At 30.0% G+C, this 27,804-nt stretch overlaps 1 protein-coding gene across 9 annotated transcripts in view; it reads right to left on the bottom strand.

Annotated features, from left to right (window-relative positions):
* Positions 1-27,804, bottom strand: part of LOC142331252 (follistatin-related protein 5-like) — a 411,468-nt gene that overhangs the window by 92,082 nt on the left and 291,582 nt on the right. For 8 of the 9 annotated variants that reach the window (XM_075377020.1, XM_075377029.1, XM_075377064.1 and 5 more), the window contains exon 4: positions 2,820-3,035. The exons of the other annotated variant lie outside the window; for it this stretch is intronic. In XM_075377020.1, the coding sequence (XP_075233135.1) occupies positions 2,820-3,035 (216 nt within the window). The remainder of the gene's footprint in view (positions 1-2,819; positions 3,036-27,804) is intronic. 9 annotated transcript variants of the gene reach the window in all.

The raw sequence follows: 27,804 nt of genomic DNA, 5'->3' as shown, positions 1-27,804 counted from the left end.
CTCTTTCAATTTGAATAAAAATGATCAAAATAGATATTATTTGTCAGTTTAGAAAGCGTAAATGCATATTTGTTCTAACTTGATTATCAATCCAAACTCTGTGTGAGATGGAGTAGAAATATTTAAATGTTGTACATTACATAGTTCATGAAAAAGTTTGGAACCCTTTTAAGCAAACTTTTCCCCAACAAGGCTAAAAGAAAACAAACTAATGTAAATTAAGAAAAGAAAAACTTGTAATAATAGGAAATAATTTTGTAGTTGTATAATTACATTTATTTCTTATCTCTATTTTCAATGATAAGAAGTGTAAATAAGATATCAGTAAATAAAAATGAAATAAAAATTTAAAAATAAATAAATAAAAATATTGTTAGTATTAATACTAATCATATAAACTGAAAATACTTGCATTATTTTCAGAGTATTTGGTGCAATTGACAGAATAAACTCTGGGGGCAAGAAATCAAATTTCTTTGTATTACTACTTCAAGTAGATACTATTGATGCATGGTGATAAAATACAGTAAGTAGTACTTTCACATTTCTAATGAAGTAAAGACAGAATTTTTATTAACTAATCAATAATATTCAAGCAGGTACAAGCAGCAGATCTATTTTTATATTTTCAAACAGGTAAAATAGAATAATAACATTAAATTGCTATTTTATCTGTATATTTAAACATGTTTTTCTTTATCCTGAGAATAACTGCATTTCTCCTTAGGTTGATTATTTCTTAAGTGCAGTTTTTTACAAATATTTTAATTCTTTTTCAAGAAATAAAGACAAAATAATTGTTCTAAGGTAAATTTTTATACCTTTTAGAAATCTATTTGTAGTAAGCTGTCCTCTACTTTTAGATTCCTCAAAATACATTTAGTATACTGTCTATAATATATATATTTTTAAAAAAATTTAGCAAAGTCCATTTGTTGGGATATATCATAAAAGGAAAAGGGATGATAAAAACAGTTTAGAAGTATTAGTAAAAGGTAAAACATTGAGGGAATGGAAAATAGAAAAAATGATTGATTAATAAATGGTAAAATTATAGATAAAAAAATTATAGGAAATGGGAATTATGATGCTGGGAACAGAAAACAATAGAAATGGATAAAATGCAAGGGACCTGTCTCTAGGCAATTAATCTTATTCCAATTAATTATTCAATAAAACTGAATAATATTAAAGCTTTATTGAATAGTATTAATAGGAATCTCAGGTGTTAACAAATATTTCTTCAGTTACTTTAATGATCATTGAAGGAAAGGGAATTTCTTACCTTTTCTTATTAGAGCTTTTTTTTACTAATTCATCTCAACAGGAATTCGATGTGTGACATTTGTAGCATGTGAAAATGTCAAGTGTAATCAAGAATTTAATTCAGAAACTTCTGGATTAAAGATATGGATTCCACATTATTAAGAGTATTGGAAAATTATTCTTAACTTATGTGTTTCTGGTTCTATTTTATTTCTAAGTTCATATATTTGCCAGTTTAGATTTCTTTTGGTCAAACAGTCTTCAAAAAGAAAAATGGAGGATAATTTGAATGAGAAAGAAATATTATTAGTTGTTGTTGCTGTACTGAAAAAATGATTATAATATTGACTGGGATCTGAAGAGGTTTTCAACAGTTGATGTCTTTCTTAAAGACAATGAAATATAGTATCCTAGGTACTGTAAGAATAATTTTGGAGTTTGAAGGAAGGAAAATAGCTGAATGAAGAGTAGTTGACTGAGTTTTAGCAAACGTATTTCAAGTGATAAGAGACATTGTAGTCACTGAGAAGATGCCAAAGGAATGGAGAAGGAACACATTAGAAGTGGGAAATTTTGTTCTTTAGCAATTAATAGAGGAACTTGATGATCCATTTAATGATAAAATGCGAAAAACTTACTGTAAGGAGACTACTGATTAAAGAAGAGGTCAGTACTAAACAACTGGGTTTATGCCTGGCAAAACTATCAGTGTTGAACTGATTGTATTTGCTTAAAGATTGTTTGTTATAAAGTATAGAAAAGTAAACTTAGTTGTCATTGGTATACATTTTTTTGGAAAATGAATTTGTTAGGATTCTGACAGATGAACTACGACTATTGCTTATGGGCTATGCATGCCCATAATGCATGCATTGCTTATGGGCTAATAATGCACTAAAAACCTGTTTACATTGGTTATCCATAGAAACTTGTTGGAGGAGTAACAGTTGTTTTTCCAGAATGATTAGGAATTCATCAGGGATCATTCTCAAGTCCAGCATTGCTTGATATTGTGAAGGATATATTCTTAAGAAGTAGCGAGGTGTATATGATTTCATAATGAAGCAAAGATGTGACTGAAACCTGAAGAAAAGTATTGGTAGAAGGTGGTATGATAGTGAGTAGAGGTAAATGAAAATAAATATGTTTAAGCATTGTTAACTACATAATATTCATTGAATTGAAGGACTATCTATGAAGAAGTTCAAATAAGTTAGATTTTAGAAAGATTTGATGAAGAAGTTCAAAAAAGAAGACTTAAGCTGCTGAGACTAAATACATGCCAAATGGCATTTGTCATGGCTACAATCTACAAGCATTTGTTAAAAATTATAATTTTACTACTGTTGAATTTAAAATTATTTTAATATTGAAATGTACATTAATTTCACTATTTTTCTTCTAATAATTTTTGCAGTGAAAATCTCTTAGTTTTATATACCTTGGAATATAGGTTATATAGATAAAAATCTGTAATATTACCTACTGAAGTTATGAATTATGTTATTTCATATCTTTATTTAATTTACAGTAAGAAAACTGAAGTGCATTACCTTGTGTTAGACAAGCAAAGGTGTGATCTACAACAATGAGGGTATTAGTAAGGCAAGCTGTTCGGTGTAATTCACAGTGGTTATCATAAAGGCGGCCATCAGAACCACAAACCACTTTCTGATGTTTGCGACAATGTCTTTGACAAACACACTGTGCACTACCAGCGATTACTCGACATTCTCTGCCTTTACCGCAGTAGTGAACAAGGCAGGGATCTGAAAAAAATCAAGAAGCAAGATGGATCAGATTTTATTGATAATTATTTATGAAAAATATTTGTTTCTTATTTTTAAAATTTGTTTTGGTATTCTTTTTGTTATTTTGGTTAAAAATTGCAGGCTAATGGTCTGTATTCTATAAATATATGTATATAAAATAGCATCCCCCATCGCGGCTTTCTCCGCGCATATGGTTACTTGCGTTTCTTGTTCAGTTTTATTTTAATTTTATGTTTTTTAGTCAAGTAACTGGAGGCAGGTGCAGCCAGTCACGTCACACAGATAGTAACAATAGCAGTGGTTGTGTCGGTTGAGCTGCTACGCCGAACACCATTGCACCATTAAAAAAATAGATATTCAGAAAATCTCAAAAATAGTTTTTAAATATGTATCTGAAGAATATTTGCATTCCCCCCAAAAAATAGAGCACCCCTGTCGCGACTTCGACCGTGCTGTATGGTTATTGCGTTTCCCGTTGCGGTTAAGGCATATTTAGCCGGCCATGGCTCGCGTTGCTCGCCTTTCCCGTCAAGCCAGAGGGCTCTGCTCCTTAGACCACACTGTGTTCATTAAACTCATACTTGTGAGAATAGAATAATAGTGACAAATAAAAATTAAAGCCCGACCAATTTATAAAAAATATCAACATAGTAAATATTTCAGAACAACAGATTGGTTAATACAGGACCGAAACTTTGAGTGATCTAAGAATGTAGGTTTCAAAACAGTCGGCCTCCATCTTAAAAATATTAGTTATAACTTGGTACTCGTACTACTACGGGTAAAAATGTATTTTGTCCGGTTTGTCGGTTACCTGACAAACACCACTAGGTGTTGACGTGATTCGTTTCTCATTTTTATAAAAACTTTTAATTACTTTTATTTTATTTTTTTTAGTCAAGTAACCGGAGGCAGGTGCAGCCAGTCGCGTCGCACGTACAGTAATAGTGGCTATTTTGAACTATAATTTATCGTACCACTTGTGAATTACCATATTGTATCTTTTTTTCACGTTTATAAAAATTACTTTTTAAAAGTTGCTCTATTTCATAATTACTTCTGTTTATTTCCAGAATTTCTATTATTTCCTTTACTGTTCATTGAACATTTTTTTTCAGTTAAATGCTTTAAGTTAGAAATTACAATATTTTTATTTATATATGCCCTTTTATATTCTGTGCACATCTTGTTTAAAATTAAATAGTTTTTGTTTCTTAATATGAAACAAAAATGTTTTTTTTAATTTAAGAAGTTAAAAATGGTTTTTTAATATTGAAAACGAATCTAAAGTCAGAATTCAACATATGTTTTTGAAAAATTCTAAAATTTAAATTTTGTAGTTTTTTGGTTATAATTATACATGCACTTTTTCTATTTATATGAATACTTTGTATTTATATGGTCAGTATATATTTTTAACTCTATTAATCAGTTGTTAACCATGAAAAAATAACATGTCAAACACAAAAATCACATATTATATAGTACCTCTATTGAAGCGTACAAGAACAAGATTCATTATGTCTGTGCAATTCAAAACAACACAAAGCTTGTTGGCTTTGTTAACCTACTTTTTTAATAGAATATCTCTTCAGATAGTGTGATATCTGTATTGAGTGAAAAATGATGTCTCATACTGCCTTGTTAAGTGTGTAAATGATTCGAACAGTTTTTGTTAAATGTATGGTGAATTCACTACAAAATCACATAAGAAAAACAATTCACCTTAATTTAAAAAAAACTCATAAATTATTCTTTGTAAAATCGGTAATCAGAATAGGAATGGGCTCCTCATATAATATGTAATAACTGTGTAATCGACTTAAGAAGATGACTAAAAGACATAAGAAAGATTGGTGGCCCTTTAGTTTGGCGTGAAACAAAAGATCAAATAAATTGGCCACTTAGATCACTGGACCTTACTGTCTAAGATTGCTGATTTAGGGTATTGATGAAATGAGGATTAGAAGAAAAAAATACACATGTGATAAACTGATCGTTTGAATTTTCACTGCTGCTGCCGGCCCTTGTCAAGGAACAAGAAGATATCATTCGGTGGTTCCGGAGGCTAAAACAAAAAAAGAGAGAGAAGTTGGCGGCAGAAACTGTAAGGAAACGAGTTGAAAAGTGCATCGATGTCAATGGACGAATTTTCGAACATTTAAATCACAGTGAATATATATACGAGTATATAATTTTTATAAGTAAATTAAAAGTATTTTAATTTTTCGTGGTCTAAATTTATTCTAACACCTGTTTTTAATTTTTACAAATTCATAATATTTTTCTTTTACGTTTCGTTCTGTTTTGTTTTTAATGATAAAAGTTGATTTTTTTGTTTTTCATAGACTTTATTACATCAGTTTTCTCAGAATTAAATTCTCTAAAAGTTTTGATAATATTATTTATACATTAATTAGTCATTTAAAAAAAGTTATTGGTCTTCAAACCTAAAAAAAACGGTTTTTTGTCACCAAATTTTTCTGTTTTTCATCGGATATCATGAAAACTATGGAAGGTGCAGTTCTGGGATCTGTTTTATTTGATTTTTCAGGTAAAAATTTAGAAACCTACAAATTTTTCTCTTAGAAAACGCCTGAAAAATTTCAGTATGACCTCATTTCACCGGGGGAATTGAAATTCGAGCGAAATATTTTGCTACTCGTAATACGATTACAAAGCGTTTTCAGATATATATTTGCATAAACCTTTTTCGTTATTTCAGCCTCTAGAATCAGTTCCCAAATTATTTCTCTTTCCTCCTGAATCACTGTGTATTACTTTTGAGAAACAAAGGAAAAACATTACAAAGTTATTTGCTTAATCAATTGCTAGACATACTCGTAAAGAAGGTCATACAAATTGATGGTGAATTCAGCCAGTCTGGCAAGTAACATCAAATTCCTCAAAAAATAAAAATTATAGATTATATTAAATTTTCCCCTTGTTTTTATACTGTTATATTAAATTTTTATTAATTATAAATAAAGGAATTTAACGATTTTTTTGGGTATAAAGATTATGTGAATATCAATGCTGTGTAAAAATTTTGGGTGTAGTGATAATTAAAATAAACATTTTTATTTATAAAAAAGTAATTGAATAAGCGAGCTCAAAGTCTAGAACTTAGCATAAAAAAATATAGTATAATACATGCACGCACGCATGCACGTGCGCGCAACACACACACAATTAAAAAAGTAAACAGTAATTTACTTTTTCTAAGGATATTGAAAAGATTTTGACAACTTTATTGTAAGAAATAATAATCTGTGCATATGTATACACAATGTAAATCTGTATCCAAATCAAGAATCAAAATGACTAAGGTTGGCTTAGAAAAATAATTAATAAATGTAAATTACCTTTACATAACTTGCAAGATACATGCATATAAATTAATATAATTGAATCAATTTTTCTTGCGAACTGTACACAGTGACTGTTTTAGGATCAATACTCTGACAGTGTTTTAAAGAAAATGATATATTATTTTGTATAAGATATGAGTTATACACTGAGAAGTGTATAACTGACACTGGAAAGTGAAGAGGAACTGAAGATGGAGTGATGTATTTTCCTGAAAAAATCAGGAAAAAAGGTTAGAATCAGCTTACTGATCTCTGCTTAGGTGGAAGTCATCAAATTTAATCTAATAAAATAAATAACAAAACAATTATGTCTGAGTTATAAAAAATGAACTGCAAGAATATCCATGACAAATAAATACCTCATAAAATTATTAATCATCAGAAATGATTAGAAGATTATTTGGAATGATAGTAAGAGTTATAGAAAAAAATAATTACAATATAACAATTTGCTAACAAAACCATTAATTATCATATTACGATTTGCCTCAGAAAATTATGACTAAGTATTTCTTTTTTAAATTCTTTATTTTTTAAACTTTTAGATAATTTGTTGGTTTGATGTAGAATTTTCATCTGATGTCTTAAGAAAAGAAAATGCAGTGGTTCTATAAAATGTACAATAGCAGGCTTATAGGCTTACAGAATAAAAGGAGTCTGTCTATGTGTTTATGAGAGTTTTGCTTCTCAATGGTTTAGGCTGTTGTAAAAATATGTGAGTAGTAAGTTTTTAAATTACCTATCCTCAACTTACGAATGAATTTAACTATTCAAAAATTAAGTGAACGTAGAAAATGCTGAACTCATTAAAAGGAATATGTTTTAAAATTTACTTATGCGTTATAGGATAATAGTTTTATTTTCATTCAAGTAGAGAATAAAAATTTACTTATGATTTACTGAATAATGGTTTTTATTTTCATTAAGATAACAAAATCTGGAATGACATTTTTTTTGTAACTACTACAGTACTGTATTCATAAGCTGAAGAACAACCTCAAAACCCTATGTTTGGATTCTTTCATTCATTTAAAAATAAAGAAAGCCTTCATTAAATACACCACAGAGACCTGGCTGCACTCCATCAGTTGTGCTCATTATTTTGATAAGATTTCAGGTGAAAACAATTTTTGAATACACTGATAAATAAGTAATTTAACACTGACAAACAAGTTTATTAGCAAGAATTAAAAATGCACAATTCATTATTCTTGATTTTTTAAATATTTTTAAACCCATTATTTCTATTTTTCCTGGGATTAGGTATAAGGGATTTGTTATTTGAAAGGAAAATTATTTTTCAAAGTATGTATAATTTTGCAGAGTGTATGGCATTTTTTTAAATGAGAAATGGATTTTTAGGGTGAGAAGAAAGCCAAATCAATAGGGATGTAAATGTAGAATCTTCTAAATGAAAGGCAAAAATGCTATTTTCCCAAGTGGGTAAGCAGTACTTATTTAATAATTTGATTTTCTCTTTCAGCGGAGTATTAGATTACATGTTCTTATTAACAGGTTATATTCCTGATATTTTTATGAGTATTTAACTTAGGAAGTGCATTAGCAAATGATTACTTTTATACATTGCTATGAATTGAGAAACTTACTATGAATTACAGGAAGGCATGAGGTAATTAAGACTGAAAAAGTAATCTACTATTGTAGACATACTGCTTGTACTTTTAAAACTATGTATTTTAGCAGATTAATTAAATAATTATTAAAACTTTCTATTTACCTACAATATCATCATGTAAATAAGAAAGAAATGCCTGTGAAATTATCTAAGTAATTTGAAGTAAATGATTTATGTTTTTACAGTTCTCAGCATACAACGTTACAGTTTTAAAAACGGTGATTGAAAGGAAATCTTTTAAATTGTAATAGATAAAAATTTACTTATGTTTTACTGGATGAATAAACTGAAACAAATTGTTTTAATTCAACCGAATTTTTTCCTTCTTGAAATGAAGTATTTTGCTTTGTGTATCTTGCTGTATGCAATTTTTGTATATCTCTTTACGTTATGATTTATAAAATATCGTTATCCCTGAATTTCAACATACATATAGTAAAACTAATAAAATGTTTAGAGTATATGTTTATAATTGTAGCATAAGAAATCCATTAAAAATTGCACTAAATTAAATTTTTTTTTTGAAAATACAAGTATGTATGATTAAAAAACTCAGAAATGCTAACTAGACTGTAAGGGCAATCTAGTAGAATTGGATGATATAAGTTTAACTGGATTTCGTACTATATAATCAGATTTAAAGGGCAGAAAACCATATGCGGATGCAACTGACTGTAATCTTGTCACAATTCTGTATGGCACAGTGCACACTATTCTGTTACCGCCTAGGCAATCAGCTTCTCATTACCCCATTTTATATAATCCTATTTTCTGGTTAAAATCTACTTGCTTGCTTTCTTGTTCGTTTCCACAGGTTTTCTCTACCTCCCAACAATCATCAGTGATGGTAAGTTTATGTGCATGTATTCATACATGCATGTGTACATGTCATGCACACATACCTCTTTTCTTCTCACACACTCTTATTTTTCCTAAGCTTGAGTAATTCACATTCTTATCTGTTATTAATGAATATTTCATTTTTCCTCTAACATTTAGATATTTTTCTCACCGCCTAAAGTTTACTATAACATTAAATGAAAATTAATATAAGATAAACGAAAATTTTAAAACAAATTATATCTTTTAAACACATTGAAAAAATTAAAAATATATGTTTTTATGCAAAGTTTTTGCATAAATTTTCATACAAATTTTTATTCTGACATTTTATTTTAATTTTTTTTAACATTTAAAAAAGTATCAAAAATGCTTCTGCTAAATATTGTCTCATATTTAAAAAAAAAGCTCACCTAGCCACTGATGTGAAATGTTGACTTATCATTAGAAATTACATTATGTTTAAAATTACATTACATTTAAAATTACATTAGCAGTTCTACCTATCGTTTCCACATGAAACTGCAGCCGACCAACTTTGTCGTAATCTGTAATGCGTTGAACCATGGTTAGTTTGTATGGCTCCAAGTGGAAATGTTTACTAATACGTGCTAAACAGTCATTTGTGGAATGCCAGTCTCACATGATGCACGACGAGTTGATTTCTTCAGACTATCTACAAAGCTTTTTTCTGAGTTGTTCTGCTGCAGTTTCAGGGATGCTTGATTTTGTATGTTTAACAGAAATACCTGTCTCAGCGAAGGTTTGGTGCCAAGAGCATATTATAGGCACTGTATGCCTATGAGTAAGCTTACTACAGCTACAGCACTCTCTATGAAAATTATGTTGAACTGCAGTTGCTGAATGAAAATTGTGAAACCAAACTGCTCAGTGAGCACGTTCCGCACCAGTAAATGTATCTATTTTTAACAACTCTAGTGACAGCGCTGGTGGCCGTATTTGGTATTAATGAACTCCTGAGTCAAAACTTGATACGTTTTGCTATGAAATGAAACCTCAACCAAATTTATGATTTTTTTAAATAAATTTTCATAAGTTTCTAAAGTTGTGAAGTTCTTTTTGAATCACCTATATATATATATATATATATATATATATATATATATATATACACGAGGTGCGACAATAAAGTAATGAGACTGTGAAATAAATGTTGCTTACCGTTTTAGTCATGGTTTTGTGTTGTCTCCTTCAAAGTAGTTCCCCTCTGATTGCACACACTTATTCCAGCGCTTCTGCCATTGATTGTAACATTTCTGCAACTCATCTTCTGTAATATCCTCCAAGACCATCGTCACAGCTTTTTGGACATCTTGTGTTGTTTGAAAATGGTGTCCCTTGACCGCCATTTTGACTTTTGGAAATAGAAAAAGGCGCACGGAGCGATATCTGGTGAATAAGGTAGCTGTGGTAGTACTGAAATTTGTTTTGAGGTTAAAAATTGCTGTACTGACAGAGCGTATATGGCGCATTATCGTGATGCAGAATCCAATTATCAGCAATGTTGGCACGGACACGAATAACTCGTTTACGAAGTCTTTCTAAAATTTCTTTGTAGAATTATTGGTTAACTGTTTGTTCAGGAGGCACCCACTCTTTATGAACAATTCCCTTGGAATCGAAGAAGTACACAAGCATGCATTTCACTTTTGACTTTGACATGCGAGTTTTTTTTGGTCTGGGTGATCCCTTTGAGCACCATTGCGAACTTTGGCGTTTTGTCTCTGGATCGTATTGAAAATACCAACCTTCATCACCAGTCATAACCCGGCTCAACAAATCTGGATTGATTTCCGTTTGCTCTAACAGATCGGCTGCCACATTTTTCCGTGTTTCTCGCTGTTGTGTGAGATTTTTGGGGACCATTTTTGCACAAATCTTTCTCATGCCAAGATCTTCAGTTAATATTAGACGAACCGTTTCTCGATTGATGTTGGGTTCTTCTGCAGTCATTTTCACGGATAATCTTCAATCAGATCGTACGATTTCATGCACCCTGGTCAAGTTGACATCTGTCCGTGAGGTTGATGGTCGTCCAGTGCGGTCTTCATCTTCAACATTCACTAAAAATTTTATGCCACCGAAAAACTCCTCTCCAAAAGCCTTCTGAAGCTTACCATAAGTTGTCGTCGCCTTTCCACCCAATTTAACGCAAAAAGAAATGGCATACCGTTGCGCAATATTTTGCGGTTTCATTTCTGTGACGAGAGACACAAACACGTGTATTACAGCACAACTCACGACTGAGCAGTTGCATCAATGTGCCGCTTGGATTAGAAGTAGCTTATAGACCAAGGTCAAAGATGGTGTGTCTACGCAAGCTGCAGGGTTGCCACATCTTGCAAAGAAAAATCAGTCTCATTACTTTATTCTCGCACCTCGTATATATATCAGGGTGAGCCAGCCTCACCCTGCTGTGCCAAAGAAGAGTTAAGACAGCCTGAATACAACATATATTGATTACAGCAAGACTTTTGACTCAGTGCTGCACTCTGGCTTTTGGAGCGCTAGAGTTTTTGAAGGAAGTTTGATTCCGTCATTATTACATTTTTGAGGAGGATTATGAGAAGGCGGCAAACATATCTTCTGCTGTGTACCAAAAATAAGGCTTCAATTACTATTGGAGTATTGGTGATATAAACATTCCCTGAGGGATTTTTTAAGATGATGCCTTGAGTTTCCTTTGGATTTGCCTGGCATTGAATTCGTTATTCATGTAGTTGAAATCTGTTAAGAGGGGTTTCCAGCTAACTCATGTATATGTATGTGTATTTTTTCCGGTATTGAAGGAGGTTTAAGGCAGCTTGTTAAGCTGAGTGAACGGTTCAGTGTGGACATACGCATGGATTTTCATCTCGATAAATGCCAGATCAATGCCTTGAAGAGGGACGATCAGTGGCTGTAATTGAAGAGGTGTGAATTGCCTACTATTGATGCTACTGGTTTCATGGCAGTAATGGAGTGTGGTAAATCCTACCTTGGTTTCTCTCAGGGTATGGGATTGAACCACGGCCACGCGAGAAAGGCTTTAACATCTGGCTTCAAAAGTTGAGTTTTCCATTCATGAGGTATTAATGAACTCTGTCATGAGTTCCCAGTCAAGTGATCTTAATAAATAATGACAAAAAATATGTTTGCAGTTTCGCTTGTTACGTATAGTTTTGGTACTGTAAAGGGGATAAAATCGGATCTCGAGGGGGTAAATCGCTTTATAAGCATGATATTTATGAAGTTCTGCATGCACCATTCAAGGAGCTCGGTTGAGCGTTCCAATTATCTAGGAAGAAAGGTGGATTGATTTCCTTCAGTCACATCCGAAACAGCTGCAGAACCAGGATTTCTTTAGAAAAAGGAGCAGCCTTAGTTTCCTCCTCAGGGAGGTAGTAGGAATTGATATCATGCTCAACTCCACTATAGCTAAATGATGTGGCTGGATGGAGTGGAAAAGAGCTTCATGGTAGATTCCTTGCGTGCCTTATGTGTGAGGAAGTGGATTATGATAATTCCTTATCTAAATATTATCTTCACTTGTTTTGTAAGTCAGTTGAATGCATTAACGTCTTCACGCGTAACAGAAGAAGTTATTAATTTTAACCAAAAATTACAGTTCACCAAAAATTGATTATAATTTTAAAAAAAAATATTATAATTTATTATGTTTTCAGTGCCCAAAAATAAAAAAGTATGTTTTCTGGCTAGATGTAAGATAGTTTAAAAGAAGTTTTATTTACTTCTTATTTATAATACTTTTTGCTTACAGTACTTAAAATATTACTACACACAGGTAATTAGACCATACATAAGTTATATAAAACAAATAAAGATTTATTATAATTGGCATTTATATTATGTATTATTACGTTACTTTACCTAGCCAGCTTGTTGTAAATAATAGAAATTATCTTAAATACAGATTTATTACAGCAAAAATCATGGCTTTTTTCACTTTTATTCTTTATTTATTCCTTAATTATATTATTTCTCTTGTGCATGTTTGTTATATTGAAATCTATTCTTTAAAATTGAAAAAACTAAAGAAAAATAATATTTTTTACTACTTTCTATCTTAAATAATAATAATTGTATTATTATTATTATTATTAATTACAATTTTTTTCTTTTAAAGACTACCTTTTTAATAAAATTGAAGTTTACCTTATATTCAACTTTGGACACTGTGCAACTCAACTTCTGTTTCTTTTGCATACCTTTCTGTTTAAATTAATGAAAACTCTTTTTAAAATTCCTCATTAATTCAATGTAACAATGTTTCTGGGATTGTTATGTTAATTTTCTGTTTAATTCTAGTGTTGTGAAGATTGAACTATTAACTTCGTTAAAGTTAGCAGGAATAAATATTTTTATCTCCCTGCTAACTAAAATTGTCAAGCACTTCAGCCATTGCATTTGACAATATTTTTACCAATAATTACAATAATTTTAAAGCGTTAATAACGGTTAATAAAATAGTCGTTTTTTTAACATTTCATAAATTTCCAAATAATTTCTTATTAGATTTACATGAAATTGTAGAGAGAAAAAAGTGCGTTACAGCTTTTTATAAGATAAATGTATTTTCAGGCGACTTAAAAGATTTTTAAGACTTAAAAAGAAAAGAGTTGTTAGAATGGTCATACAGGCCAGACTTTGCGTCCTTCCCAAAGTTCCTTCTTTCCTAGCGCAAATGGTATTAAGCTTATTAAATAATTTACGACCCCGCAACCTGTCATCCAGAATCTTTGTGTATACTTTACTCGCTATTATTAAAAGAATTATACCTACATATAGTTTTAAGGATTACCTGTCTACTCGTTTATCTTCTCACCAGCGTTACCCTAGCTGGTACCAGTATTCTTTTCATTAACTATCGGGATTATTCCCTTCAAATACATTTTATTATAACTTATAATATTCTTAAACGGTTTTAATAATGAGTCAAATATATTGAGCGAGTCCTTCATGACTTTATATTTCTCAATTTCTTAGAACAATTAGTTACCTCTAACTGCATACTATCGTCACCTAAATCTGGTATTTATGGTTTAATTAATGATTTTATTTCAAAGATCTAACTCAACCGGCTGACATGTCCATCCAGGACCTTTATCGCCAAAGACCTCTCTAAAATGTTTATCGGGACACAGTTTTGTAACTTAACAAATTTATATGATATGATTTCTATCATGAGAAGTTGTTGCACTTTATAATGACTCCAAATAAAAGTTTTATACTTTCAGCAACATTTACAAACTATTATATTTTTCCTGAGTTAACAGTTGAGATAAAACAAGGGTAAATATTAAGGTCTTTTCATTAGGAAAGTAAAGTTAATTCATCGGGAATTAAATTCATTTCGCCTATCCAATTAGTTTTACAACTAAACAATATTTTGAAGTACCGCCCGAAACCAACCCCCGTCTCTTACTCTGCAAAGACCTGTTTGAACAAAAGATAACTCTTAACATCTAAACTAAGTCCATCTTTAATTAAATTTCCATCCGCCCAATGAAACCATATTTCATAAATCACGTGTTATAAATATTATATCTTTTAACGCTCTCTTTTAATTTTGTGTTTTATTCATTAACACAAATTTTTAAAGGAATTCAGAACGATAAATGTAAATTTAATATACTATCTGGTTATACTTTTACTTAACACAAGGTACGAAGAATGTTCAAATTTAAGTTATAATTTGAATTATGTCTCGCATAAAAGAAACAAATGTAGTTTTTACAACACTGGATTTTGTAAAACAAGTAGTAACTTATTTCAATTGTTCAGTCACCGGTGTTCAATGCAGTTCATTTTACAGGTGGTGTAATAGGTCTATATTCAAGCATAGATTATTATTAAATATATAATACATTATTATTAAATTTCTTACAAAAGAAGGCGTGAAACCATCAGAAATTTAGAGGCTTGATTCTAGAAGGTCTAGAACATCTAAAATGTCTATTTTTTATAATATACCATTTTTATATAACTCCTTTTCAGTTTCACTGGTTTTTTGAGCCAAAACGTACCATAACATTAAAATTACAATCGATAACATAGTGTAACAAGACCGGTATAGTGGACCTGAGTAACGGATTCTTACCAATTTAGAAGTAGTAGAAAAGATAATAACGGGAGGAATCCAGAAAGAGGCTAAAAGAAACCCTTTATGTAAAGGTAACAGGTCCGTTCAACAATTGTCTTTTGTAATACTGCTCACTGACACATCTAAACAAATGTTTGTTCTGAAGGAAGCGTTACCGAACCAGGTTAGGAACGCATGGGAACGGAAGGGCTCGGTCGATTGTTCTCACACTCAACTGGGGGTCATCTGGCAGGTAAAGAAGATAGGAGTATAAATAATTCGGGGAAGACGAGTTGAAATTAGTTCTGCTAATCAGTTTAAGCGAGATGTTATGATGTCAATATGCGAGATGAGTGTACTACGTGAAGGAGTTATTATGCGAATTCGACGCAATTAAGATGACGTCAGAAGTAATTCCATTACACAAAAACAAGAAATGGTTCGGTGAGTTACTGTAAGACTATAAGTGAAAGAGATAATGCACCAAATATCATTCATAGATTGTTAGGGTAATTTTATTTGCGAGAAGCAAAGGTATTTGAATGAAAGAACTTTATACTTGTCTATTGTGCTATTGTTGTTAGTACCAGACTAGTGTTAAGATTAGCAATCGTGCTGTACTTTTTTGTAATTTTTTTTTAGAAAAAAATTCCAAAAAGTACAGAAATTTCACTTTTTTTTGGAAATTACTGAATTAAAATATAAATTGTTCGAAAAATGTTCCAATAAAATATATTTAAAAATGCACAAAAAAATAATTTCACTTTCATATTAAATCAAGAATAAATGTTTATTATAAACTCTTTTATTCTATTCAAAAAACATTTTATGTTGATAATCTATAAATCTGTTTTCTATTCACGGTAGTGAATGCACTTTTATGTGAACACTTATTCATTGTATATCTCAGCTACACTTAATTATAATAATGCATATACAATGAATTTATTAACAAAATTCCTTTTCATTTTACATTACATTATATTTTATAATGATTTCATTGATAATTTGCTACGTAATACAGTGAACAGCGTACGACGCTTTTATTATTCGTGATATAAAATGTAAAGGAATTTGTTAATAAATTCATTCTATATGCATTATTATAATTAAATGTAATAAATAAGTGAGATGTTTAATAAATAAATGTTCACATAAAAGTACATTCACTACCGTGAATACAAAAATGATTTTACTCTTCATCATTATCAATATAAAATGCTATTTCAATTAAATCAAAGAGTTAGAAACATTTGTTCTTGATTTAATACGAAAGTGAAATTATTTTTTCTTTTTTTAGTGTGTCTTTAAATATATTTGTAATGGAAAATTTTTCAAGACAATTTGTTCTTTAATTCAATAATTTCCAAATAGTGAAATTTTGGAATTATTTTAAAAAATTTGTTCATTAGTTAAAAAATCTGATGTGGACACAACGTGACCCCCCTGTACGCTTATTAAATTGCATATATACATTTTTTGCTGCACTTCATCTAAATTTATTTCATTTGAAAGTGAGATACGATCTTCCAATTCTTTAATAAAGTGGTCAGTTACACAATTGCATTGTAATGGACACCATATTGTGGGAGGCATCAAGTGATTCGTTGATGCTGCTTCGGCAGAAGTCGATTATTGTTGATTTCCTAAATACGGTTGCAATGTTATAGTTTCCCTTAAAAAACTTATTTTTACCGAAACTAACCACTCAGATACCCTGAACTTCAATTCAGTTCCAATTCAATTTCAGAGTTCTGTAATTTCAATTTAACAATTTTGTAAATAATTATTATAGTTTAATAACGACATATTAAAATAATGGTATAAGGTAATATTAATAAAATATATTAATATTATTTTTATTAAGCACCATAGTTGATCAGTTTTCTGATCCGAACTGTCTGCTCAGACAATTTAGAGGTCATATATATATATATATATATATATATATATATATGTAGATTTCTCAATAGTACGCCACAGCTGTACTGTAGCATATTTATATTAAAATTGACACTATTTCAATTGATGTGTTGACATTATGTGGTATCGTATAACTGGGCGTTTGGTAGCCGGATTCTTTTTTTGATTTCACATCCTTCGTGCTTTTTATTACTTTTTTTAAGACCATACCCACAGTATGTAACTTTCACCTAAATGAGTCTGAAACTGCTAATTCTGTAGTTATTAATAAACATAAAGTAAAAACCCGAAAAATTAAATGTGTAATTTTTTGACAATTCACTATTTAATGTAAAAGGATAAAAATATTTTTAAAAATGCGATGTAGACATCACATGACTTCCTTGTACGCCTATTAAATTACATATAGACATTTTTTTAAAATGAAACGTACATAAAATTTTATTTCATTAACAACTTCTGATATTTTTTAAATTTTTTATTATTTTTGAATTATTATTTATCGTAAACATTTTTTTACAATCAGAGGTTAATAATTATTAATAAATCAGTATATTTAAATTAAAAAAAAAAAAAGTTAAAAAAAGGAAATGAAGTCAGATTCGAACTGATGTGCCTTCCTCTTGTAAGATCCAAATATTTCTTTAATTAAAATTTTATTCGGTTATAATTTACAAGCCCAAAATCTAAAACATTTGGATTTTGGGCTTTTTGTATACTTTGGTCCAGTCGATTGCAATCAAAAGGAGAGTTGCACAACTACATGTTAAAACAGTCCTGAATCCAACATTTCAACATCCTACGCCAAATCGTTTTTGAGTTATGCGAGATACATACGTACGTACAGACATCACACCGAAACTAGTCAGAATGGATTTAGGGATGGTTAAAATGGATATTTCCGTTGAAATCTGAAAACCGAAATTTTTTGCGATCACAATACTTCCTTTACTTCGTACAAGGAGGTAAAACACATACTGTACAAAAATAAATAGCAAATATAAAAAAAAATCAAGTTTTTATTAACATTCGAATTTTATTTAATATTATTACTGAATCTGATAATGTCACTGGTAATAATCCACAGAATCGAAGATGAAAAATTTAAATTTTTGTAATTTTAGTTCCTTGTAATACCTACTATTTGAATATTACAATGTCAGATGAGCGGTTAAAAGAGATGATTACAGCTTTATATTCCTTTCAGAGCATCAGTTTGGTGATTTACTGATAGCGAAATGGTTTTCGATTTATGAATTCAAAAAATTGGAACCAAAATATTTATTCTGGTTCTAGTAAACCATGTTTTTGGTACAGGAAGCCACACTAATGATATTAATTAAACCGTATAAATTACATTTTTACTATTAGTTTTGATTGTGTTAAAAGTTCGTTTATTTCAATTTACGTAAACTGTGATCGATGAAAGAGTTTGGTTTTCTAGACCGTTTAGAAAATGGACTATTTTCACGTTCAAAGTAAGGATTTCCGTACATTATTCCTTTGTTTGAAGTTAGACTAATTCGAAGTAATTATTATTTTAGCATTAACCCTCTTTTTAAACAAGAACAACTTATTTTTCAATCTAGTTAATAATTTAAAAGGATTTTTGTGTTTAATGTTGTATAAAGTTTATCTTTTATGGAATTTCTGATTCTTTCTCTTGTTCGTTAACTGTCTTTTTTACTTTTTGAATTTTTACAAAACACAAAACCGTCATTAAGAATAATCTCACATTTTAATTTTAGCCGATATTTTTTAGTAAGTCTATGCGAGAAAAAGGAAAAGGATATTTTGAGTTTGTGATAAATTATACGTTTTTAATTTTTTTATTTCGTTAGTATAGATTGTCGATTATTATTGATATAGAATTGAGATAACATGGTAAAATACACTTTTATGCCGCATTATAATAGCTTGTAATCGAATAATTCAAATCAAAAAAGTTAAGAACCAGAGTTCATCTAGAAAGGCAAATGAAGCAGAGTTATCTCAGAGTGTAGTCACTTATACAGATCTATAAGTGATTATAACTCTGATAAATAGTAAAATTATAAAAGGAATATGTAGTAATGAATTTTAATTTGTAAAACGGATTTGGAAGGTGATGTTTATAAAATCAAATGTTTGATATCCGATTTTACTTAAAGATTTTGTATGAATTAAGGATAAAATTAAAGATAATTAATTTCTAACGGTTTAAATATCTAATAGTTAATTATTATAATCTTTTATTTTCGCTCCAGTCATTTTCCGAATTCTGTAGTTAAAATATCGAAACAAAATGAGTTAATATTCTAACCGACTCTGAAAACAGGTGGCATTCTGTTTAGCTAATCAATTCGTTTTTTGGATTACCGTTTCACAGTCTTCTAATGAGAGAAGAAATAAATTCAATTCGGAATGAAAAAAATAAATTGTGAATTTTGAATTTACTGACGACAATTTTACTTTTTCACTCTTTGCTGTAACAAAATAGTGAAGCGAGTGCAAGTTTTGTTAAACAAAGCATTAGCTTTAGTCAGCAAATTGATACAAAGTACTTCTTTGAATACTTTTTCAACCTACTTATAAGGGTATAAAAGTGTGTCAGTTACAACAAAATGAGAGCCATTGTTTTTACAGCCTCTTGAGATTAATATTTCAAGGATGTCAGTTACACTTAACCGTATTCTTTTACTAAATAAAAACAGTTCTCGTTAGTATATAATTTTCTTGAGTTATTTTTATTCCGAAATGAATCTAGATCTACGGGTAGTTATTTTTTTAAGTCGGCAATCCTGATTTTTTTTCTTTAATCTATGTTTCCCTACAGAAAAAGAACTGGAATGATCTGACACGAAGAAAAATATCTTTTGTACGTATAATGTTGTCTTAAATTATCGGTCGAACCAAAAACGACTGCTTATTTATTTAGTCAGGTACAGTAGTTTCCAAATTATCTGAGCTGAATTCCCCAGAAAGGCCTCAAACGATTTTTATAAAATATTATTTTCTTTGATACTAGTGCTTAATTTCCCTGAAGTACTGAATCATTTTTGTCACTGAAATTGTCATTACTGATCATTCTTATTGATCTGGATATAGTTTTGAAAAAAATATATACTAATTTGTCTCTCTTTCTCATTCGTTTTTTTACATGATTTTTTTTCTTGTCCTCATTTATTTAATATAAAATTTTCCCTTAGCGTTTATACTCGTTTCCTTTTCCGATGGAGAAAAGTATAGTTCACTTAATACTTTTAGATTTTTAAGACAATTCTTGATTTATAAATAAAAAACGAACAGGAAATAAAATTATCATCACCGTTTGAACGTGTTTATTTTGCGCCTCATTTTATTTTTATATTTAACTAATTACAATTTTATTTTATATTTAATAAGAATACAAATTGTATTTGTTGCAATATAAACGAATTTTTTTTATTGTGTATGAAAAATGTCAAATTCAGAGGACTTCAAAAGATTTGCGATTTTAAAGAAATTTTTACATTTATTATCTTACTAGATGCTAATTTTTTGATATTTAAAGGAAATTTTCATAAAAACTTTGAAAAAACTTCAGGTAAAGTAATTATTTAACTGCTGGGCCCATTGTCTAGACTTCATTATACGATTAGTTAAAACGATTTTTTAACCTACGAGAGATTACTTTTATTCATGACTGCCCGAAAATCTAATTTATTTAATATTTCTCATTCATTATTCTGTCGGTAAGTAAGTAAGTACAATTCGTTTTGTAATAATTAAGTTTGCATACTGAAAAAGTTTAATTTCTATCGGGTGGATCCAGTACTTAGTTGTAATGTTGATTTTTCAATGATGAAATTTGTACTCTTAGAATTTATTCATTAGTTTGAAACTCTCTCAAACTAAGGCATCGATGGTTTCTTCAATATTTTGTCCTCATACGTATGATGTATTTCGACAGACTTACATTCGATTACGATAATGTAAATTGAAATTAGTAATGCTTCGAGTTTACTGTAGAATCCTTGTCTTCCGATGCTATGTTTGCCTGCTTTTTAAATATTTCTTGTGTTGCTTTAATGCGATTAAAATTTATTTTTGATTTTTTCTCAATCTTGTAATTTATTTTTACTTCTATTTTTATGTTTGTTTTAGTCGTATGATAATTTTACATGTTGTTATGCGTAGTATTATTAGTTTCTTTACATGTCTGATTTCTGTTTTACAGAAATTAAGGCAGACATGCTACCAAGTCTTAAATTATTCAAATACGTATGTTTGTTTTAGTTTATTTACATGTGTTCTGATATTTATCCCTTTCCATACTGAATGTTGTTTTAAATAGTATTCTATTTAAAAGAATTAGAGTGATTTACAGGGGTAAAACCATTTAGAATTGATACTTTATTTTAGGAATTTTCCTTCTATAACTATTATTACAGAGATAAAAAATTATTTTTTGAGAGTCCGTGTAGCTTTTATTTTGATGTTTATAATTTTGGTATTTAACATGAATTAATCTCTAGTATTGATCGTAATAATCTTAGTATTTTCCAACTTATTTTTTTAACCCTATCACATCTCTTATGGTCGGTCCTGTTACTATTACGTCAATAAAGTAAGTTGCCAATTTCGTCCCACCAGCACAATTTAGGACCGATTATTCGAAGTCGCTCTGTTATGCTACCTACACTTCAGTACATCTTGAAATACTACTTCTCAATTCACATTTTAAATAAAACTATAAATTTGACATCTGCAGAGGTATATAATATTAGCGAATTTTTCATATTTGCAAAAGTAATCCACAGTACCAAGAGTTGATTATATGCTCCGTACAATTCTAGGGTTTACCGCAATTCTACACGTATTCTTTTACCAAGCTCGTATATATTTTATCGTGTTTATACCGTAACGCAACGAGCACCCGTTACGCCTAAGTGCTGAACATAAAAGCTTCTGTTTTAGAATAGTTGTTCTTAGTGGAAAACTCCCTATTCAATACCACAGAATGAGTTGCTTTTCCCTTTTGAATAGGTGCAACTTCGGACGTGACTATGCAACTTCTTTTTTAGCCAGTGTTTAACTTTATACTTTATCTGCTATAATTCATTCTTTTTATGGTCAGTCGATTTTTGAGAGATTGAGAAGGGTAAGGGATTTAAACTCTTCAACCACAGCAGTGTGTACTTTCAAACTGCCGTTGGAAGAAGAGTCTTGCAGCTTCTGGACATACATAATTAACTCCTGTACCTCCCAATCCACTTCTCATTTCCTCTACCTCCAACTTCATCGTTATTTACTAAGGAAGATGAAATCGTTCTATACAAATATTAGGATTATGATGATAATGAAAACGCTATTTTAAATCGGTCTGAAATCACTTAACGCATCAAAATACCAGCCAATTTTCAGGAAAATATAACTGTTAAAAGCTCTGAATTTATATCAGGTAGTCGGATTTTAATATACATTTTAGACTCCCCTTAAATCTTTTTTGCTACTATCCGATTAATGAATTTACCATCTGTATCCATTCTCTGCATTATATATCTACACATTTCATTCTTTTACACACCTAAAATTTCCTTTCTATAACCAATTTCCTTTCTATAATTTTTATTTCTTCCACGCTTAATAAGCTTTTTCGACCGGCATCTATCTCCACTAAATCCAGTTATAATTTCATTCGGGAAATTTAATGTTCACTAAAGTAGCTGTTGTAGATTATCCGCCTGCTACGAGAGAGGCTTTAGTCATTTGTACATGAAAAGTGACTTTACTACCACCTGCTGGTCCAATAGGAATGAAAAAAGATATTTCGCCACCGTTTCGTCTCATGCACCGTAAACTTTTGTAAGACCAAGTCTTATATAATAAGAGTACATGCCAATGCTAGGAGTGCATCGCAGTACAAAATATCTTTACTTCACCTATTCGTGCCCCCCGCATTACCGTACATTACATTACCTCTACTCTTATCACTCATTTTCGGCCACGACGCTGTTTGTTTTTTTTTTGTTGATGTTTGATGTTTTTTTTTTATAATCTGCTAAAATATGAAAGACTTCCAGATGCTTATAGATTTTATATGGCATAATCGCTATAAAGATTTTATATAAGGATTACATATAAAATCCGGTCGATTAAGTACATATAAAATATAGACCGGTCGATATTCCCCGATTTTGCATATGAGGGAATGAAATTCAGAATTTACATTTCTTTGATAATAAATATTTTTTTATTTAAACAAACAAGCTAACCAATCGTGGACAGATGTCAGAGTTAAAAAAAAATATGAACCGCATCTGGGCCGGATGCCTTACACAACAACGGTTTTGAAACCGTTTGAAATCTTACATTTTAAATCGAAGCGTGAATTCACTTATAAGAATTTAATTCTTATTATAAGAATTTCGCAACGTAGTTTTTTTCTTTAAATTTATTGCAAGACTGAAATTTGAGAAAATTAAAGTAAATAACTGGTGATGACTAAGAGAGAGTCGTTTCGGAGATTTAAATAAATATTAGTACTAAAAAGTATGAAAACCTGAAAAATTGATTCTGTAGGAATTTAGAGACGCTTTAGCGTTAAATAGTTTAATTGTTAGAAGTAGTTGATATAATTTTCATTATTTTAATAATGTTTTTTGTGTGGTATATTAAAATTTTATAAATTCTTTTAGGACCTGCGGACATTTAACATTGCGAAATTATTGAAATAATAAAACAATAACTTTTTCAATTAAAACCGCTCCTCATCGGTTGCTAATTTGGAGATCGTTATTTAGTTGAACATATTATAATGTCATATTTTTATAATAAATATCCATTAAAATAATCGGGTGTGCAATTGTTATTAAGGTATCACCTAACACTTTACGATTACATAATTCAAATTATATTTTTCTAATCAAAATAAATTCTTTTCAGAGTATTATAGTTAAATTTTTAAATAGTTATCAGTTACTTGGTTTGAATTAAAAAAAAATTAAAGCGATCTATATTATTGTTGTAAGGACTTTGAAAGAACATTTAGCATATATATAAATAAATTAAAATTTTAGATAGTTTAATTTGTTAAATATATTTTGTTATTGAAATTTATTAAATGTTATTGTAATAGAATACGTTGAATTCAAAATTATTTGGAGTAACGTTTTGCTGTGAACTATTAATCATCTATAATAATCAGAATATTGTGACTGAATCGGTTATTATTACTTTCAGTAAAACTAAAATTTTTCTAAGGATTGTACTACAAAAATACGGTTAAATATGCCACTGCTGTTTAAATTTTGAAAATATCCCAATTTTTAAAAGGTATCTTCATTCTATGTGTCTTAACACATACCCTGAGTCTTAACTCAGGGTTATTTAAATGAGAATATTTAATTGAGTTATTTAATTTTTAAATGAAGATTTATTTATCACTTTTAAATCTCTCACTGTTTTATTATTATTTTTTACTGATTTATATGTAACTGGATAGGGGATCCCATGTATTGAAATTGGTAAAATTTGAAGCATAAACTAACGCCACTAAATGAGTGGTAGAACCGGTAGAACTAAATAAAATTAAACGGCGCATGCGCACAGGTAAGGTAAGAGTAGAGATAAAACCGCGTTTAAATTTAAACCGCGTTCTTATTTTGTATTTTGAAAAAAGTGACCTATTTTTATTGCATTAAAAATAACTGATTGTTATTGTGAATACTTGTAAATTGAAAATAAATTTGCGAGTAAAATTGAAGTACAAGGTGTGTGTTATGTGAAACAAAATATACGAAATTGAACAAGTGTCTTTTTTTAACTAAGTACAACATAAGATTTAATGTTATAACAATATAAGAATTGTAAAACTTCGTAATTATTGTGAATTCATAATAAGTTGTTTTCATAAATAATAAAAAAATATTGATTAAATATAAACAGCAGTCGTGAAACTATTGTGCAATTGAGCTAAAATTGTTATCAACTGCATAGTAATTAATTGGTTTTCAAAAAACACGTGGTTAAATAATTTAAGAAAAAAATTGATATATATATATATATATATATATTTATATATATATATATATTATGTGTGTGTATTTATTTATTTGATCATGTATTATATATAAATTTATAATTAACAATTTTAAATTTGCTTGTGTTGCGAAAATGATCGTTCTTTTGGTTGTCTGATTTTAGTAAAATAAACATCCCTACCATCATGCTTATAGTCGCGCAAGCTTAAATGGTTTTTTTATTTCCCATCATCTTATTCTGCGGCGGTGGATCTTATTATGCTTCAGTATTGAACACTTAATTGTATTTTACGCCATAAGGATCCAGTTATGTTGAGACCAGTGCTCCTTTTTAAATGAATTTCTAATTACGGTCTAACGCTCTTGTTAGTCAGTCTTCAACTAGCCGTCAATGACTCAATATGTGTTATTACACTATTGGTATGTATAATGTTATTACAACTTCAAATGTTACAATAAAAATAATTTACAATATAAAATAATAAAGACTATTTTATTTAATTGAACCAGCACAACAAAAAAAATGTAGAATAATTAAACCTAACCAAGGCGGCAATTATTCGATATTCACTATAGGTGGTTATATCTGTAACATAATTACAGAATAATGTATGAGAAAATTAGTAAATTTTGTTTTTTTCGCGTTTAAACAATATTACGCAGTAATAAACATTAATTGTTAAATGTTAATCCAAAATGACGGAATGCCATATGTAACAGTTCAAATCATAAAGTCGAGGAAGGGTAAAGATATTAAAACTAAAACAGTTGGAGGGGCAGTATTAGCGCATGAGACGGAAAATGAGAGAGAACGAGATGGGTGTGAATCATTGTGTTGAATATTAAGGGAAGGGAGATGTCGAGTTGATGCGATGTGGCAGAATGCGGTGGGTTGATAGCAACTAAGCGGTAGGTCGGTCAAATGTGAGTGCTAGGGATGCGATGTATATTAGTAACATGTTTGTGACATTTCAATCGTTTTCATAGTTCCATAAAGCGACTTCAGCTTGAAGCTTATTAGGAATTTACATAAATATCATTTACATGGATCACTGCGAATCAAATTACTATATTTCAATTGTAAAAATTACATTTGTTGTAATATCCGGATGAAATAAAATCTTTGATTAGCATTTATGTAAAAATTAAATACATAAAAATATCGACTTTAATATGTATAGCTAAAAATAGACGATACTTGAATAACTTCTAAGCAATTTTATCGCAATATTAAATTGCATTTCTGATTTCGTGGAACATTTTTTCCAAACACATAAACCCTTTAATTTAGTTGTAATATGACAAAACCGAATGGTAATAATATATTAGTATTATTATTATTATTTTCCAAAACTTACCACCAGATAATAATTTATTTGATTTTTTAATCGGTTTTGTTTTTAATTTTTATACGTGCGTTCAAAAAAAACAATATTTAGCAATGTCGTGGGCACGTAATTTGGAAAAAAAATTGTATAATAATACGATCGCGTTGCATCTTTTTTAAGCGGAAATAAGGGTATAATTCCACTTCAATAACCAACTGAAACCTTGCAGTAGACAAGTTGTATCACGTTAGATTTTACTTTATTTTAAGAATTCAACCGTAACATATACATTGGAATCACTTTACGTTGCTTTTCCTCAACTTATTATATTATGTTTATTTTTTCCCGCGTCATTCGATCTCAGTGAGATTTAGAACGTAATATGATTTTGCAGATTGATGTGCATACATACAAGTTGAAATACCTCGATTTTATTTAAATTCCCTAACCCCCCTTTTTAATGATAATTAATCCAGGTTGAAAAATGGATCTTATTATAAATGATGTTTCTTATAAATTTTGAAACTAGTTTCCTGTTGCAAGGAAGTCTTAAAATCGCATAATCGCATTAAAATAGTTAGTACGTTATAATACTCGTATAAAGAAAATGAATCCATTTATCCGTATTAATTATCATATCTGCAAATACTTTGCTACTTACCCTTTTTCTATTTTATTATTGCATAAAACGAACATGCACGATACGATACATGGTACAAACACAAGACGCATGATACGATACAACACCCGGTACAAACACGCACGAACATTCACGATAGCATCACCGCAACACCAATTATTGCAGCACCCGAATTATACATCACATTTTTTCTTTTTTAACATAGCACGATAAAACAAACACGCAGAAGCATTCGATTACATAATACAACCAACACCAGAAAAAAGAAAAAAAGACATTTCAATCTGGCACGATTACAATACCACTACACAGTTTGCACTTAAACACGACACACAAAGAAGAGGAAACACAAAAAACAAGTATAACTAGCTACCCGACATGTTAGCATCACTGCAACACAAATTACAGTGGCATCCAAAGAATAAAACCTGTTTTTTTAAATATACATAAACAAATGACAATACGCTTAAAACAATTCCATCAATTTATATACGAGAGCGCCTAAGGTCAGCAACCAAACATATGCAGGGGGCAGGGATCATAGAACCTCTACACACCCTCGTCCACCTGCCTACCGCGAAAAATGGCCTTCATCATGGCAGCTACGGCATTTCACACAGCCTTCAACTCGAACATCTTGAGGACCACGCTTTCAGCCACCATCTCTCCGAACTTCTCGACTGCTGGGCGCCGTACATCATACCAGCGCCCATATCAAAACACCACGTGTTCCGGGGAGTCGGCGACTGCACAATACCTACATAGGGGAAAGCTCTTTTCCTAATTCTATGCAGGTAAGCGCTAAAGCAACCATGACCACTCAGTAGCTGAGTGAGCTCGTACGACAGGTTTCCGGACTAAGCTCCCTATCCAGGCTTCCTCCCTACCCAGACCTTCATTTCCGGGATGAGGGATCTTGTCC

Source organism: Lycorma delicatula, chromosome 1 (genome assembly GCF_047948215.1).
Source record: "Lycorma delicatula isolate Av1 chromosome 1, ASM4794821v1, whole genome shotgun sequence".
NCBI lineage: Eukaryota > Metazoa > Arthropoda > Insecta > Hemiptera > Fulgoridae > Lycorma > Lycorma delicatula.
This window is presented reverse-complemented; position numbering and strand designations above follow the sequence as displayed.